General features: G+C 44.4%; 1 protein-coding gene across 1 annotated transcript in view; it reads right to left on the bottom strand.

The window, feature by feature from the left end:
• Nucleotides 1-3,874: 3,874 nt before the first annotated feature.
• LOC311274827 (uncharacterized protein) overlaps nt 3,875-17,661 on the bottom strand; it is a gene marked incomplete at both ends in the record, with an annotated part of 14,516 nt that continues 729 nt past the window's right edge. The window contains 2 exons of the mRNA XM_084382823.1: nt 3,875-4,036; nt 4,250-4,975. Of these exons, the coding sequence (XP_084238949.1) occupies nt 3,875-4,036; nt 4,250-4,975 (888 nt within the window). The remainder of the gene's footprint in view (nt 4,037-4,249; nt 4,976-17,661) is intronic.

The following is a 17,661-nucleotide window of genomic DNA, read 5'->3' on the forward strand; positions in this document are numbered from 1 at the left end:
CTGCAGTAATGTATGTGATGCTGAGGAGGTCCGATACAGCTCAGAGACACACGGATCAATACAGGCGGGGGGAGGACCGACCGCACGGTCCACATCCAGAGGCCAGCAGCATCACATTCACAAACAGTCTCCACGTTTAAATAGTCCTCAGCAGCACTGCAGTGTAACTGAGTACATGTACTCAGTTTACATTTTACTTTCTGCTTCTACTCAATTTATATGTATGTTTAAATGTGCAGAAAGATATGTGCCACCAATTACATGTAAATAACAGTATTTTACTGTAGTATACTGTAATTTACTGTCTGTAATAGAGTAGCAGAGTAACACAGTAAAAAAGTATTAGTTAGAAGTAATACTGTGATCAAGGTTCAGCATCAGACAGTAATTCAGTGGTTAATGCTGAGGTGAGGTTGAAAACAGCACGCTGCTGTAAAATGACTGTAACTGATGTAAAAAAAGTTTAATTTGGAATCATTTTGTAATTTTACATTGAAATCCTGTATTTCCACAGTAATGTGTCGACAGTGGAGAGAAGATGTCACTGTGATGTCGTGTAAAATAATTACTGTTTACTACTGTGACCCTGCAGCAGTAATTTATTATGAAGTTAAATAATTTCTTTATTTTAACTGACAGCTGCTGTTGTTACTTTACAGATATAAAATAACAGAAGTAGTCGAGTATTTACACTTTAGTTACTTTCTGATTTTACTCAATTTGTATGTTTTCTTTAAATCTACAGAAAATGTCAAAAACACAGTTTACATGTAAAATGAGTCACTAACAGTGAAGATGGTGAATCACATGTAAACACTGTGATTGTGGTTCAGCACAGAGTTACAGCTGTGGTTAACAGGAAACACAGGATGTTGTAAATGTACAATGATGACAGAACTTTACATCAACATACTGTATTTCCACAGTATGTTGATGTTGTGTTTGTGTGTAGGAATACAGACGTTGTACGGTTGAGTGAATGTAGTCCCAAAGGAAAATGCTGTCTGACGTGAAACGCCAACAATGTTCAACGCACAGCAAACAGCTGACCAGAGACAGATTATTAGGTAAAACACGTCCTGCTGTCGGAGCAGATCAGCTGTTCAACACTCTGCTTCCTCCTTCCACACTGACTACTGCAGGTAACACTGACTACTGCAGGTAACACTGACTACTGCAGGTAACACACTGACTACTGCAGGTAACACTGACTACTGCAGGTAACACACTGACTACTGCAGGTAGCACTGACTACTGCAGGTAACACACTGACTACTGCAGGTAACACTGACTACTGCAGGTAACACACTGACTACTGCAGGTAACACTGACTACTGCAGGTAACACACTGACTACTGCAGGTAACACTGACTACTGCAGGTAACACACTGACTACTGCAGGTAACACACTGACTACTGCAGGTAGCACACTGACTACTGCAGGTAACACTGACTACTGCAGGTAACACTGACTACTGCAGGTAACACACTGACTACTGCAGGTAACACTGACTACTGCAGGTAACACACTGACTACTGCAGGTAACACACTGACTACTGCAGGTAACACTGACTACTGCAGGTAGCACACTGACTACTGCAGGTAGCACTGACTACTGCAGGTAACACTGACTACTGCAGGTAACACTGACTACTGCAGGTAACACACTGACTACTGCAGGTAGCACTGACTACTGCAGGTAACACACTGACTACTGCAGGTAACACACTGACTACTGCAGGTAACACACTGACTACTGCAGGTAGCACTGACTACTGCAGGTAACACACTGACTACTGCAGGTAACACACTGACTACTGCAGGTAACACTGACTACTGCAGGTAACACTGACTACTGCAGGTAACACTGACTACTGCAGGTAACACACTGACTACTGCAGGTAACACACTGACTACTGCAGGTAACACTGACTACTGCAGGTAACACACTGACTACTGCAGGTAACACACTGACTACTGCAGGTAACACTGACTACTGCAGGTAACACACTGACTACTGCAGGTAACACACTGACTACTGCAGGTAACACAGACTACTGCAGGTAACACACTGACTACTGCAGGTAACACTGACTACTGCAGGTAACACTGACTACTGCAGGTAACACACTGACTACTGCAGGTAACACACTGACTACTGCAGGTAACACACTGACTACTGCAGGTAACACAGACTACTGCAGGTAACACTGACTACTGCAGGTAACACACTGACTACTGCAGGTAACACTGACTACTGCAGGTAACACTGACTACAGGTACGAACCTCATACAACAACACATCCAGAGACCACAACTGTCACTTTAAGGTCGGATCATCAGGTATTTATAGAACTGTTGATGTGAAACGTATAAGAATGTACAGATTTAACGTGTGTGTGGTTTGCAGGAACGTAAGCTGACAACATTTTGTGAGTGAAATAAACAAATAGATGTGACGTACTGGACCTGGAGTCACATCTGAACCTGGAGTCACATCTGGACCTGGAGTCACATCTGAACCTGGAGTCACATCTGAACCTGGAGTCACATCTGGACCTGGAGTCACATCTGAACCTGGAGTCACATCTGGACCTGGAGTCACATCTGGACCTGGAGTCACATCTGGAGGCAGCTCTCAGGTGTGTGTGTGGTCAGGCTGGAGTCACGGGTCGTTCATACAGACGTGATGCCGGAGCGGACACCGAACGACACACACACACACACACACACACACACACACACACACACACACACACACACACACAGCCTCTGATGAAGAGTGTGTGAGGCCAGAAGGGGGAAATATGAGAGCGACAGTTTTCAGAGCGTTCATTAGCATCATTAGCATCCACTAATGAAAGCAGCTATAATTGGTCAGAATTGATTTTTTTGCTGCTTTGATTGAGTCTGAGGTTTTTCCTGATTGATCTGATGAATCCAGTTTATTCAGTTTAGACAATAATCATGTCGTCATGCAGCGATTGGACGCGCAGAGAGAGCCGCTGACCTCCTTGTCCAATCCCCTCTCACCTCTCTCCCCTGTTTGTTATGAGAGGAATCATTTCTGCTGCCGTCCTCCATCCGTCCCACAGCTCGCCGTGTTTCACTCAGTGAGAAGGTGGTGTCACATGAAAAATGTCCTGCAGCGAGGTACATGAAGGTGTGAAATTGCAGACTCCTCTTTGCCCTCAGCCCTGTGCCTCAGAAGGTATTTCTTCTTTTATTGACAGAGCGGCTGAATCTCAGGCTGATGGCTGCTGCTGCTGCTGCACCACGTCCTCCTCCAGCCTTGATTGCTTTTGTTTCCAGGTCACCTCCTATCTATTGCTGCAACTTTTCCAATTTCTCAGGGCTCGTTGTATGAAGACAGAAAGTGGCGGCTCTCTGGGAAATGTACATAAAGCTGTGAACAAAAGAAACACGTGGAGATCTTCTCAGTGTCACGCTCACAGATCCTGATGCAACTTCATCAAATGAATAATCAAATAAACGTCTCGCTTCATTAATATGAAATTATCTTAGCATGAAGATTAATTGCGTTAAACTTATGAGAGTGTGTTTGGGTATGGATCTGCGCGGGGAAATGATGGATGATGAGCGAGGCGTGATGAATGGAGAAAGCAGCGGAACTAAATTGAAAGTGTACTCATCCGTTCTTCCCTCACAACTAATGATAAATTGAGCGTGTCACGTCCAACAATACATGTTGAGCTTTAAACACAGAGCGACTGTGGAGCCGTCAGCTGGCTGCTGCTGCTGCTGCTGCTGCTGCTGGGCGGGAAAACACCATCAATATTTACTTCATCAGGTTAATTATTATCAGAGGCACAAAACCTCTCAGGGTGACTTCAGGTAACAAACAAACTGAGCTCACTCCAGAATCATGGTGCTGGTGGTGTTGGTGTTGGTGGTGCTGGTGTTGGTGGTGTTGGTGTTGGTGGTGTTGGTGTTGGTGCTGGTGTTGGTGGTGTTGGTGCTGGTGGTGTTGGTGGTGTTGGTGCTGGTGATGTTGGTGATGTTGGTGGTGTTGGTGTTGGTGTTGTTGCTGGTGGTGTTGGTGGTGTTGGTGATGTTGGTGCTGGTGGTGTTGGTGTTGGTGCTGGTGATGTTGGTGATGTTGGTGGTGTTGGTGTTGGTGGTGTTGGTGGTGTTGGTGGTGCTGGTGGTGTTGGTGTTGGTGGTGTTGGTGCTGGTGGTGTTGGTGGTGTTGGTGGTGCTGGTGGTGTTGGTGATGCTGGTGGTGTTGGTGTTGGTGGTGTTGGTGGTGCTGGTGGTGTTGGTGGTGGTGTTGGTGTTGGTGGTGTTGGTGGTGCTGGTGGTGTTGGTGCTGGTGATGTTGGTGATGTTGGTGGTGTTGGTGTTGGTGGTGTTGGTGGTGTTGGTGGTGCTGGTGGTGTTGGTGTTGGTGGTGTTGGTGCTGGTGGTGTTGGTGGTTTTGGTGGTGTTGGTGTTGGTGCTGGTGGTGTTGGTGTTGGTGGTGTTGGTGGTGTTGGTGGTGCTGGTGGTGTTGGTGTTGGTGGTGCCGGTGGTGCTGGTGGTGTTGGTGTTGGTGGTGTTGGTGGTGTTGGTGTTGGTGGTGTTGGTGGTGTTGGTGGTGCTGGTGGTGTTGGTGTTGGTGGTGTTGGTGGTGTTGGTGTTGGTGTTGGTGGTGCTGGTGGTGTTGGTGTTGGTGGTGTTGGTGGTGCTGGTGGTGTTGGTGTTGGTGGTGTTGGTGTTGGTGGTGTTGGTGGTGCTGGTGGTGTTGGTGTTGGTGGTGTTGGTGGTGCTGGTGGTGTTGGTGCTGGTGGTGTTGGTGTTGGTGGTGCTGGTGGTGTTGGTGTTGGTGGTGTTGGTGTTGGTGGTGTTGGTGGTGCTGGTGGTGTTGGTGTTGGTGGTGTTGGTGGTGCTGGTGGTGTTGGTGTTGGTGGTGCTGGTGGTGTTGGTGTTGGTGGTGTTGGTGTTGGTGGTGTTGGTGCCTCCTCCTCTGATGTCCTGATGTCAAATAAAACACAAGCAGTAAACCTCAGAGGATCAGAGTCCATCATACAGCGTGTTGTCAGAGAGACAAGACGCACCTGCAGCACGATGTGGACACGATGGGGACATGATGTGGACACGATGGGGACATGATGGGGACACGAGGCCTAAATGATCCGAGAATGATAATGAGCTAATGCTAGCATGCTAGCAGCCTTAACACAGTAAACATCAGGCTATACGTGCTAAACACCAGCAGGTGGCGTGGTGACGTACAGTTTCATATTTCTGACTCGGCCTCACTGCGTCTGGTCAGTTTGGATTGAGAAGCTCAGACTCACGGTCTGATGAACTCTCCTGTCCTCTGGGGGACATTTTGTTCTCGGCTCAGTGTTTCTTTAAACGTACATGTGATGAATAAACGCTGAGTGGTTCTGACCCGCGGGCCTGCAGCTCCTCTGCTGTGTCGTTAGTCTGTGCTGCTCTAAACTGTGTCACATCTTCTCACAGAAACAACTTTCAAAGAAAATTACACATCTTGATTTGATTCCAAGTTCATATTTGGCAAGTCCATGCTGAACGTCATCCATCACGGCCTGCACCTTCTGATCGGCGTCTCTGGGGGACGAGGTTCATCTCTCCTCTTCCACCAACCAGAGCGAGAGCAACGCCGGCAACCCCACGTCTCCAATTTCATCCCGAGCAGCAGGAAATAAATAAAGAAATAAAAGCTCAGCCCAGCGGAGCAGCACGCTCTGCAACTTCCTGCGAAATGAATACTTTTTAATTTGTGTGGCTGCGATGGCCCCGGGCCCCAGGACAATGTTGATGGATGATGTTTTAATGCTGCTGAATGTTATTTTTACTGAACAGGGAAAACTATAAATTTTTACTTCATTGGCAATGATTGTGCCCTATGCATAAAAGCGCGGCGGCTGTGCGTTGCCCATGAATAATCGCCTCTCGCAGCAGATGTTACTTTGCAGAAACCAATTCCTCGGATAAGATTTGCAGAAGATTAATTGTCTACAGCTGTTTCATGGCCCGCTGCAATCTTAATACATTTATGATAAGTTTAAAAGCTCACCAGAGGCAGCGGAGCCTCCCGAGTGAGGCTGCCGAGAGAAAGAGACGCTTTCTTCTTACATCTGGATTCATATCCTCTGTCAGACTCATCATTAGCCTTTATGCAGGAGGACTAAGAGGCCGGCCGTCATTAACACACGAGATGCCGCCGCGTCTCTCCTCTTTCTTCGCCACATATTTTCATCTCTCCCGTTTTTGACTGACTGAATTATTCAGATTTGTGCAAATGAGTTGTTTTCATTTTTCCCTCCTGGAAGTGGAAATTGAAAGTGACCCAGCGTGACCCTCATCTATTACTCAAGCTAAATTGCAGTGAATGTGCAGTGTGGATCATTGTGGCGCTGCCGGGCTTTGTTAACCGCCGAGCTGTGACCCTGCACACACGCAGCATCTGTACCAGTTTGGAAGAATCGGCGTGTTACGACCCGGCTCGCCGCTTTTATAAAGCCCCATTTAAATATTCTCCACAGAACAAAAGCAATCATGTCAGGAGCGCGGCGGCGGGTCAGGAGCGCGGCGGCGGGTCAGGGCCCGGCGCCCTGCAGCCCGCCAGTTTAAGGTGAAGCTTCTGAAGAACCGTTTCATGTTTCCAAGTTCCTGACGCCGACCAGAAGACCTGAATGGTCCGAGGGTTTCATTTAACCCTGGACGGCTGCTCCTCCTCCTCATTGTGTGCTTTTCATCCCGGCTCACATCATTTAGCAGCGCAGAGCTTCTCTCAGCGGCCTCATCCATTATTTATCCTGCGAATCATCTCAGTGATTGAAAGAATCAGAGGAAACCTGGCGGCGCCGCGGGTCGCTCTGCTGACTGTCAGAGATGGTCACACTTTACTTTAGCAGTGATGAGCTTGGTAGAAAAAACACCTTATAAATGCTTCATAACTCACCATAACTCACCATAACCAACTATAACTCACAATAACTCACCATAACCAACTATAACTCACCATAACTCACCATAACTCACCATAACCAACTATAACTCACAATAACTCACCATAACCAACTATAACTCACCATAACTCACCATAACTAACCATAACCAACTATAACTCACCATAACTCACCAAAACTAACCATAACCAACTATAACTCACCATAACTCACCATAACCAACTATAACTCACCATAACTAACCATATAGCACCACAACTCACCATAACAAATTATAACTAACCATAACTCACCATAACTAACTATAACTCACCATAACTCACCATAACTAACTATAACTCACCATAACTCACCATAACTAACCATAACCAACTATAACTCACCATAACTCACCAAAACTAACCATAACCAACTATAACTCACCATAACAAATTATAACTAACCATAACTCACCATAACTAACTATAACTCACCAAAACTCACCATAACCAACTATAACTCACCATAACTCACCATAACTAACCATAACCAACTATAACTCACCATAACTCACCAAAACTAACCATAACCAACTATAACTCACCATAACCAACTATAACTCACCATAACTAACTATAACTAACCACAACTAACCATAACTAGCCATAACTAACTATCCTGCAGCTATCAGCAGAGAGGAGGACATTAAAGGAGCAGTACGAGGTTTTTAATCAGAAGACAAAGATCTTCACTGACTGAAGAAACAAACTGACCTCAGAAGAGTTTTACTGTGTTTATATGTGGCGGACCCTGCCACCTCTCCAGCTCCACACTCTGTTCTGGGACCTTGTGTTCCTCTGAGAACAGCTGGTTTATTCACTGACGGACACAGTTTGTGTTATTACTCATCAATATTGTAAAGATTACAACTCTTCTATAAAACTACAGACTGCTCCTTTAATGTTTGTTAATGTACAGCATGTGTCAACAATCACAACGTGACGACATGTTTTATATCATTACAGCTGTTATTATCAGTCACCTGCTCACATCAGGAGGAGTTATAGCACAATAAAACATCTGCATGCTGTTAAGGAGACTTCAGGACATGTCCTGATGTTCTGACCCGGACCAGAGCAGAACCGTCATGACAAGAGAGGAAGAGGAAGTTACAACATAAAGAAACGACCAGCGGTGACATCACACACACACACACACACACACACACACACACACACACACACAGGCCTGTGTATGGGCTGACAGGAAGTGGTCATAAATAATGGGACCGGCTCGGCCTTTACTTCACTCGTGGACACCTCAGACATTGAACATGACATAATACGCTGTAATAAAACCAAACCTTCACTTCATAAATTTGCATGATTTATACGCAGCGTATGGAAAATGAATCCTGCATCATAAATATGCAAAAACATGAAAGCATTGCAGCTGCGAGCTTTTAATTTATTCTCATGTGATGCTGGGACTTAATCACTAATTGGTTTCTTGTTTCTCTCTCTGCTCTCCGCTCGTTAACGTCTTAATGAACTGAGGTTTTACCTTTTTATTCTGTTTCTGCTCACAAACAGCTGAAGCTGCTCCTCCTGTGAGAGCCGTGTTTGAACAGGAGGTTAAACGCCGCCGCTCGGCTGTAAATCTTCGCTTCCTGCGGCGGCTCACGGGCTGCGATATGAGGATCTAACAGCCACATTCAGTCCTCTCACATCATCATTCCACCCAGCCTCCTCTTGCTCCTCGCACACCTTCCCAGCTTTGTGCAAACAGATACCTGTCACGTTTGAAGAATAGGACCGCGCCGTAACAAATGCCTCATTCTCTGCGGATTATTTACTTTTAATGGGCGGGTGGGATGAGAAAAGCACTTAATATGTGCTCACACGAGGCGTGATGTATGGGGTCATCGTAACACCGGTGGCACCGCCCCGGCTGCTCGTTTCAAATAAATCTATGTGCAGCTGCAGCTCGCTCGCAGCTTTACTACAGTACATGCCGGAGCAGAAATGCGCTCTATTAGAGAGCTGACGTCCCCGAGGACTTTACTGTTTAGCTTCGTTTATCATTCAGAGGTCTGGAGAGCAGCGGGACGGCTCGGGTAGAGGAGGCAGCACACAGAAGGAAAGAATTCATTCCTGCATATCAGCCCAGAACATAACCGGCCAGGATGGATCCAAGGTTGATATGGAGGTCAAGGTCCTTTTATTGTCTCCTGAAAGAGGAAGTGAAGGAAAAACAGGCATTTAACTGACAACAGCAGCTCTGTGAGGCTAAATGCTAAATGCTAACAGTATGCACATGTGACTGAATGTGTTTACTGATGAAAGACAACAGATAGAGTCTCATTTCTGTTGCTCTGCATATCAAAATAGACTCGTCCATCTCTAACGATGTGACATGCATGTTTAGCTGTACGTCCACTAGAGGGCGGCTCAGAGTTCGAACGCTGTGAGGTCATTGAACACATCGCGACATGTGGACGGAGGATTGTCTTCACGACAGGAAGTTCAGATGTCCGTCACTGTTCAAACGTCTCGTCACGCTGATGGCATGTTTACCATCTGAGTTTAGCATGTTAGCATGCTAACATAAGCTAATTAGCAGTGAAGATACAGCTGAGGCTGATGCAACACGTCCTCATGCCTGAACAGCTGAATCAGTTCAGAAGTCTGCGTAGTCGAGACGACAAACACTAACGATGCCGACGCGTCGTTATCGTGATATTAACCACAGCAGTGAGGTGATCAGCTGATCAGGCCACAGAGAGGGAACAACATGCTAATAAAGTCACAAACTTTAAAAAAACAATTGAAAGACGAAAGTCGTAAATTTACAAGAAAATGTTTTAGTTTTATTAACAAGAATAAAGTCGTATTATGAGAATAAAGTCGTGCTATAATATTTTTGTTGCAAAATTCCTGCTTTATTCTCGTAAAATGAATCTTGTTGTTGTTCCTGTAAAACTTTAACTGTTCTGTTAAAACTATATTCTGAATGTGAAGAACGGGTGGACGAAGGTGAAGAAGAAGCAGCTGAGTGCGAACGTTTTGATCTCTCTCATCTGGACGTTTGGCAGACGGACATGTTGGTCCTCTGCAGACGGACATGTTGGTCCTCTGCAGACGGACTCGTCCCTCGTCGTCCTCGTCCCTCGTCGTCCTCGTCGTCCTCGTCCTCGGTGAATCAGCGCCGCCTGCTCTGACAGCCTGCTGGATGAAAGATGTGGCCTCTCTTGGCGCTGCTCCTCTCTGACAAGACGTATATGGACGAGGCCATGAGGATTTAAATGGCGCCATTTATTTGCCATTTGGTGTTATTAATATTCATGATCAATCATCAGCAATGAGGCAGCGAAGAGCCACTATGTTTTATGTTTTATGATGGTTATTAATGACGACCTGAGCGCTTACTTCTCCCACTCACACAGCTCTGAACTCTTAATGATCAAAAGTATTAATTCCCACAGTTTTCCATTATTAATATCCTGGATGGAGATAAAAAGTAATATTAATGTAAGGCCAACATAAAGACAGAGTCATTATTTAAGTCCTGTCATCGTTTGTCTTCTTTAAGCAGCGCGGTGATAAGCTTTTATTTTAATTTAAATACAGACATTAATTTCTGTACTGCTGAGTAATCAAAGCAATATTTAGCAGTTTAACGGAGAAGCTTGTTAGATGCATCATAAATCTTTTCAGGGATTACCGGTTATGGATCGTATTATCTGTCGTCATGGTGACGGAGAGCAGCTGATTTTAAACATAAAGCGTTTAAGTTTAATCTGCTGAAGAGGAGACTCGGTTTTATTCGTCCCGTAATAAACCTCGTTTATTTAACTCAATTCACAGGAACGATCCTGATTTCATCTTTTACATCATTAATATCGTTAATATTCAGATTCTGAGTTTGACTACAGACTGCTCCTTTAACGTCTCACAGCAACCAGAGGTTTTAACACACGGAACGACTTTAATGTCATTAAACTGTGATTCAGACGTGACGGTTTGATGTCGAAGAACAAAACAGGAGAACAAACTGACTCAGTGGATCATAATGTTTGTGTCACTGAACCTTCTGATCAGCTGTTTTAATAGAATCAGCTGAGCACCTGTCGACCAGGTGACACTTTATAACAACATCTTTAAAGGAGCAGTCTGTAGTTTAGCAGAAGAAATTCAATCTTTACAATATTAATGAGTAATAACACAAACTGTCCATCAGAGAATAAACCAGCTGTTCTCAGAGCAACACAAGGTCCCAGCACACTGTGTTACCTGGAGAGTTGGCAGGGTCCGCCACATATAAACACAGGTCAGTTTGTTTCTTCAGTCATGAGATCAAAGAGAGTTTGATGAACATTAACATTTCTTCAGCTGAACTACGGACTGCTCCTTTAATAAACGCTTCATTCAGCTTTAGTTAAAGATTATTTTCATGTTTTATTAAACATTTCCTCAGTTTATTTCATCTTCAAACGTCAGTCAGAGACAATAACTCTTATTAATGTTAAAGTATTTAATTGTCTCAGCAGTGAAACAAGAAGCTCAATGAGCTGTGAATGTATGAATGAGAGTGAGGACGAGCAGGTGAGACACACCTGAGGCTCTGCAGCCGTGTTGAGATGTGAACAGTGTTTCACAGCAGACGAGGCCACGGCACTTGTTGATGGAGGGTGTGTGTGTGTGTGTGTGTGTGTGTGTGTGTGTGCCAGCTGCCTCCTGGTCGTCCCTTTAATAACCTGAGATATTGCGGCAGCAGGTCTGAGCGGCGCTGGTCTGATTGATGGGCTCTGTGATGAGACGTTACAGCGCCGACCCACCAAACAACTAAACATACAAATTATTAAAAAAGGAGGGGTCACCCTCTGGACCCCCGGAGGAGAGTGAGTAACCTTTAGTTAAGATGATTTCATTCTCCAGCTGCAATTTATAGTCTATTGACTGCGAAACTGTCTTTTCACATCTGCGGAAATTGTCTTACATTGCAGATGAGATCTGCCGCTTGACTCCGGATCTGGAGGCCAGAGCCACAGCAAATATCACATTAGCTGCTCGGAGCCGCACAGATCGTATCAGACAGTGTTCAGCTCCGGACAAACACAAGCACATATCATCCCATCTCACACACACACACACACGCACGCACGCACGCACGCACGCACGCACGCACACACACACACGCACACACACACACACACACACACAGAGTGGGTGATGTATGTAGAGAGGAGCAGTGTGGAGATCTGAGCTCATGTTTCATCACGTTCCTGCAATTAATGTTCACCTGGTTAATAAACCGGCAGGTGAGTGGAACAGTGTCAGTCACCGGCCTGAGCAGCAGCACATGGATCGGTCCGAGAGTTAAAGACAACAGAACCAGGACCTACAGAGTCCTGCCCCCATCACCAGATATTTGTTCTCTTCGTTCTCCTCCGATCGTCTGGAGGATGAATCAGGGTTAGATCAGCCCGATGCTCCTGAAGCGTGAGCCGGCCTGAGATGTCTGAACCTTCACCCAGCCGGTGTCGCTCCACAGTGAATCCAGCAGCATGGTTGGTCCAACGCTGTAGTTTCTCCGCTGGCGCTGAGTTAGAAGGTGAAATATGTCAGTCTGGTTAAAGATTTTCTAAATGTATCAACGAACATGAAGAAACAGTTGTGATGTGACGAAGTCTGTGTTGTGTTGCAGAGACATCTACTGAAGTTAGCCTGCTAGCCTGCTAGCCTGGTCCAAGGCTCCTGTGCTAGCGGTGCAAACACCAACACTACCCTGGTCCCTGGACTCTCAGCCTGGACTGCTAACTGCACAGCTACTGAGCTAACTGGCTACAGTTAGCATTTACTGTGGTGATGTGCTGCCCCCTGCTGGACTGAGTCTGAATTCAACAGGCGGCCAATTCTTACATATTGTACCTTTAGGGCCGGATTGCTTGTACTAATCTGCGTGGGCAATCTAGAAACGTGTGTGTGGGGTTGAGCCGCGGTTTGCGGGCGATTTACTAAGAGTGATTGCGTTAATGACAACAGGTGCAAACGTGTTGGAGACACGTCTATTTAAATGAGGGTTTAGCGTGTTTCATGTTTTCAGCATGGTGAGTTTGAGAGAGCGAAAGTGCAAAGTGAACTTGGACCCTTTGGAGTTAGACGTTCTGGTGAGGAAGCGAATAAACATTTCAATGAGCTGCAGCGAAGGAGTCTGATGGTCGCACAGAGGAACGCCGTGTGGGAGGAAATCTGTAGAAAAGTTAATGCTGTTGGAAAAAACAGGCGAACAGTGGATGAAGTGAGAAGATACCAAGACATCAGAAGAAGAACACAAGAAAAATGGGCGTATAATAATATAAATATAATAATAGTAGTACTGCGTGACTCCTTCTCGTAGCTGGCTCCAAATCCGCTCTGAGTTCCTCCAACAGCTCCAAACTGGCCAGGCTGGATAGGCGACATGTTCTGATGATAGTTTCCTCATTCATCCCAAAAATGTTCACACGAGGGTGAAAAATGCGTCTCAGCGTCTCCTTCTTGCAACAATAACAGCAGCCATGTGTGCGCAGTTACGCATACAAAGCGTTTGCACCTCCCTCTGAGACGTGTTACATATAGACGCAGTTTCTATGAGCAGTTTGCTTTCCGGTTTGATAAATCACTGCGTGTGCTAAATTAATATATTTACATGTTCTCCACCCACAACAAGCACAACTGTGTGTAAACGCCCCATGTTGCATATTCATTGCTGCAAACGTACTACCTGAATGCAGACGCGCTATTTTGCACCTTTGACAGACGCAACCCTTTTTGCGCACTGTTAGTGAATCAGTTTGTACAGTTTTAATACAGCAGACCTTCAGTAGATCCGGCCCTGATGTACGTAAAAGACCTAACTGTCATTTTACGATCTGAGACTGTTGACAACAGTCAGAAGTATTAAAATGTCCGGATGGTAAACTTTATTTAAGTCTGACTGTTGCTTTTATTTTATGTTTCATTGTCACAGCTTGAAGCCACCGAATGATCCGCCGTGTTCAACGACACCAGAACCATCGTTCATCTGTGATAACCACGTGATTCATATGTCGTTCAAGATCCACGATCAGAGATCAGAGATCCAGGTCGTCTCTACACAATCTATCATGTACACGTCGTCTTGTTTTTGTCTCAACACTGTTTAAAACACGTTGGAGGTATTCGTGGTTCTGCAGAACCAGAGTCAGAACACAGATTGAGCGAGCAGCACCTCCTCACAGGGGCACGCTGCCTGATGAGGAGGAAATGAGTGTTTGTGTCGGCGCTGACACTCAGCTGGTGTTTCTCATTACCTCGACCTCCGGGATGTTTTGACAGGAGGATCCTTCACTTGCCACTCAGGTCTATCAATGTCAGCAGCCGGGCTCAGAACCAGGACACACGTTTGGATTAAACAGTCAGAGTCATTACAGAGAATGTTATTGACCTCTTAAGATACAACTTTAATAGCTTTTCTGTGGCCCGGCTGTGGAGCGGCAGGGCTGCCGGCTGATGAAGTCCCCCTCAGGGTTTGCCTGGAATTGGAATCAAATACTTTAGATCCGCTCGTCCTCGCAGGTGAAGCCGCCGGCTTTACTGCAGAGACCGAGAAATTAAAGGGAAAGCACACAGAGAGAATGAGGAGCAGGCGATCAGGATCACCACACAGAGGCCGGCCGAGCTCCACACAGCCCGCGAGAGAGACGAGACCGTCCGCGTGATGTTTACTGTGACGAGCAGACGTACGGCTCGGCAGGAGGGACAATATTCAATAATAACATTAACCAGATCCAGTCCAGTCCGATCCAATGAAGCGGGCCGATCCACAGAAGATTTACAGGCTGACGATGTCGTTCGGATTGAGGAACGTTCTGCTTTAATAAGTGATTTATTTTCTTGTTCCTCAGATAACAGTTTTTCAAAACACAAAAATTAGGAATGTAAAAATAGATTCATGATGAACGTTTCACTGCAGAAAATCTGATCCGAACACAGAATTTTACATCATTACAAACCTTTGAAACATTTTTCAGAACCAATGTATTATTTATTTATTATGATTGATCTATTATTTATTATTTATTATGTATTTATTATTATTTATTTCATTCAGAGTTGATTTCTTGTATTTCAGCTGTTCTGCTGTTTGAGGAGCTTTAAACTGAACAAAACACGTCTACGTTTATTTCATGTTTTATTTGCACACACAGAATCAGGTAGAATCAGGTAAAGATGATCTTCTCTCGGTTCAGGTCACCAGAACAATGTGGGTCACGTTGGATTCTGTGAAAACATCATGTCTCCACAGACGCATCTGGAAAATGTCCTGAAGTCTCCTTTTTAAATTCAGAGGACAGATGTTGCAACACAGTCCTGAACAGTGGTCTCTGGCTCTCCTGTGACTCCACCACCTCCACCTCCACCTCCATCACCTCCACCTCCATCACCTCCACCTCCACCACCTCCACCACCTCCACCTCCACCTGTGGTTTGACTCACAGCTTCTCCTTTAATTCACTTTTCCAGACGTATTTTAATAACGTTTGAATGTGTTGAAGTGTGGTTGAAGTGTTGTTGAAGTGTTGTTGAAGCGTTGTTGAAGTGTTGTTGAAGTGTCGTTGAAGTGTTGAAGTGTTGAAGTGTTGTTGAAGTGTTGAAGTGTTGAAGTGTTGTTGAAGTGTTGTTGTTGAAGTGTTGTTGAAGTATTGAAGTGTTGTTGAAGTGTCGTTGAAGTGTTGAAGTGTTGAAGTGTTGTTGAAGTGTTGTTGAAGTGTTGTTGTTGAAGTGTGGTTGAAGTGTTGTTGAAGTGTTGTTGAAGTGTTGTTGTTGAAGTGTTGAAGTGTTGTTGTTGAAGTGTGGTTGAAGTGTTGTTGAAGTGTTGTTGAAGTGTTGTTGAAGTGTTGTTGTTGAAGTGTTGTTGAAGTGTTGTTGAAGTGTTGTTGTTGAAGTGTGGTTGAAGTGTTGTTGAAGTGTTGTTGAAGTGTTGTTGTTGAAGTGTTGTTGAAGTGTTGTTGAAGTGTTGAAGTGTTGTTGAAGCGTTGTTGAAGTGTGGTTGAAGTGTTGTTGAAGCGTTGTTGAAGTGTGGTTGAAGTGTGGTTGAAGTGTGGTTGAAGTGTTGTTGAAGTGTTGTTGAAGTGTCGTTGAAGTGTTGAAGTGTTGAAGTGTTGTTGAAGTGTTGAAGTGTTGAAGTGTTGTTGAAGTGTTGTTGAAGTGTTGTTGTTGAAGTGTGGTTGAAGTGTTGTTGAAGTGTTGTTGAAGTGTTGTTGTTGTTGAAGTGTTGTTGAAGTGTTGAAGTGTTGTTGAAGTGTGGTTGAAGTGTTGTTGAAGTGTTGTTGAAGTGTTGAAGTGTTGTTGAAGTGTTGTTGTTGAAGTGTTGAAGTGTTGTTGAAGTGTTGTTGAAGTGTTGAAGTGTTGTTGAAGTGTTGTTGTTGTTGAAGTGTTGTTGTTGTTGAAGTGTTGAAGTGTTGAAGTGTTGTTGAAGTGTTGTTGTTGAAGTGTTGTTGAAGTATTGAAGTGTTGTTGAAGTGTCGTTGAAGTGTTGAAGTGTTGTTGAAGTGTTGTTGAAGTGTTGTTGTTGAAGTGTGGTTGAAGTGTTGTTGAAGTGTTGTTGAAGTGTTGTTGTTGAAGTGTTGAAGTGTTGTTGTTGAAGTGTGGTTGAAGTGTTGTTGAAGTGTTGTTGTTGAAGTGTTGTTGAAGTGTTGTTGAAGTGTGGTTGAAGTGTTGTTGAAGTGTTGTTGTTGAAGTGTTGTTGAAGTGTTGTTGAAGTGTTGTTGTTGAAGTGTGGTTGAAGTGTTGTTGAAGTGTTGTTGAAGTGTTGTTGTTGAAGTGTTGTTGAAGTGTTGTTGAAGTGTTGTTGAAGTGTTGAAGTGTTGTTGAAGCGTTGTTGAAGTGTGGTTGAAGTGTTGTTGAAGCGTTGTTGAAGTGTGGTTGAAGTGTGGTTGAAGTGTTGTTGAAGTGTTGTTGAAGTGTCGTTGAAGTGTTGAAGTGTTGAAGTGTTGTTGAAGTGTTGAAGTGTTGTTGAAGTGTTGTTGAAGTGTTGTTGTTGAAGTGTGGTTGAAGTGTTGTTGAAGTGTTGTTGAAGTGTTGTTGTTGAAGTGTTGTTGAAGTGTTGAAGTGTTGTTGAAGTGTGGTTGAAGTGTTGTTGAAGTGTTGTTGAAGTGTTGAAGTGTTGTTGAAGTGTTGTTGTTGAAGTGTTGAAGTGTTGTTGAAGTGTTGTTGAAGTGTTGAAGTGTTGTTGAAGTGTTGTTGTTGTTGAGGTGTTGAAGTGTTGTTGAAGTGTTGAAGTGTTGTTGAAGTGTTGTTGTTGTTGAAGTGTTGTTGAAGTGTTGTTGTTGTTGAAGTGTTGTTGAAGTGTTGTTGAAGTGTTGTTGAAGTGTTGTTGTTGTCAGCTGTTGGTTCTTCACTCTGTTTGATGGATTGAATCTCTTGTTATAAATCTTTTCTGCTGCACATTATTGTTCTTCTTCTTCTGCTCAGAATAAACAATTATAATAAAATTAAACTGAAACAATAAAACTCTGAAATGATTAAAAAGGTGTTTTCTAATTGTTGTTGATTGATCACAATGTTCTGCCTCTTTGACTTTAAATCGTAAATATTAACATTAGAAAAATGATTTAAAGATATTTATAGTTTAACAACAAAGAACTGAATTCAGTTTATATTTTATTGACGCGCGTGTGTGTGTCTCCAGGTGTGTGTCCAGGTGTGTGTGTGTGTG

The sequence above is a fragment of the Pagrus pagrus genome, assembly GCF_965226575.1.
Source record: "Pagrus pagrus genome assembly, chromosome: 19".
Lineage (NCBI taxonomy): Eukaryota > Metazoa > Chordata > Actinopteri > Spariformes > Sparidae > Pagrus > Pagrus pagrus.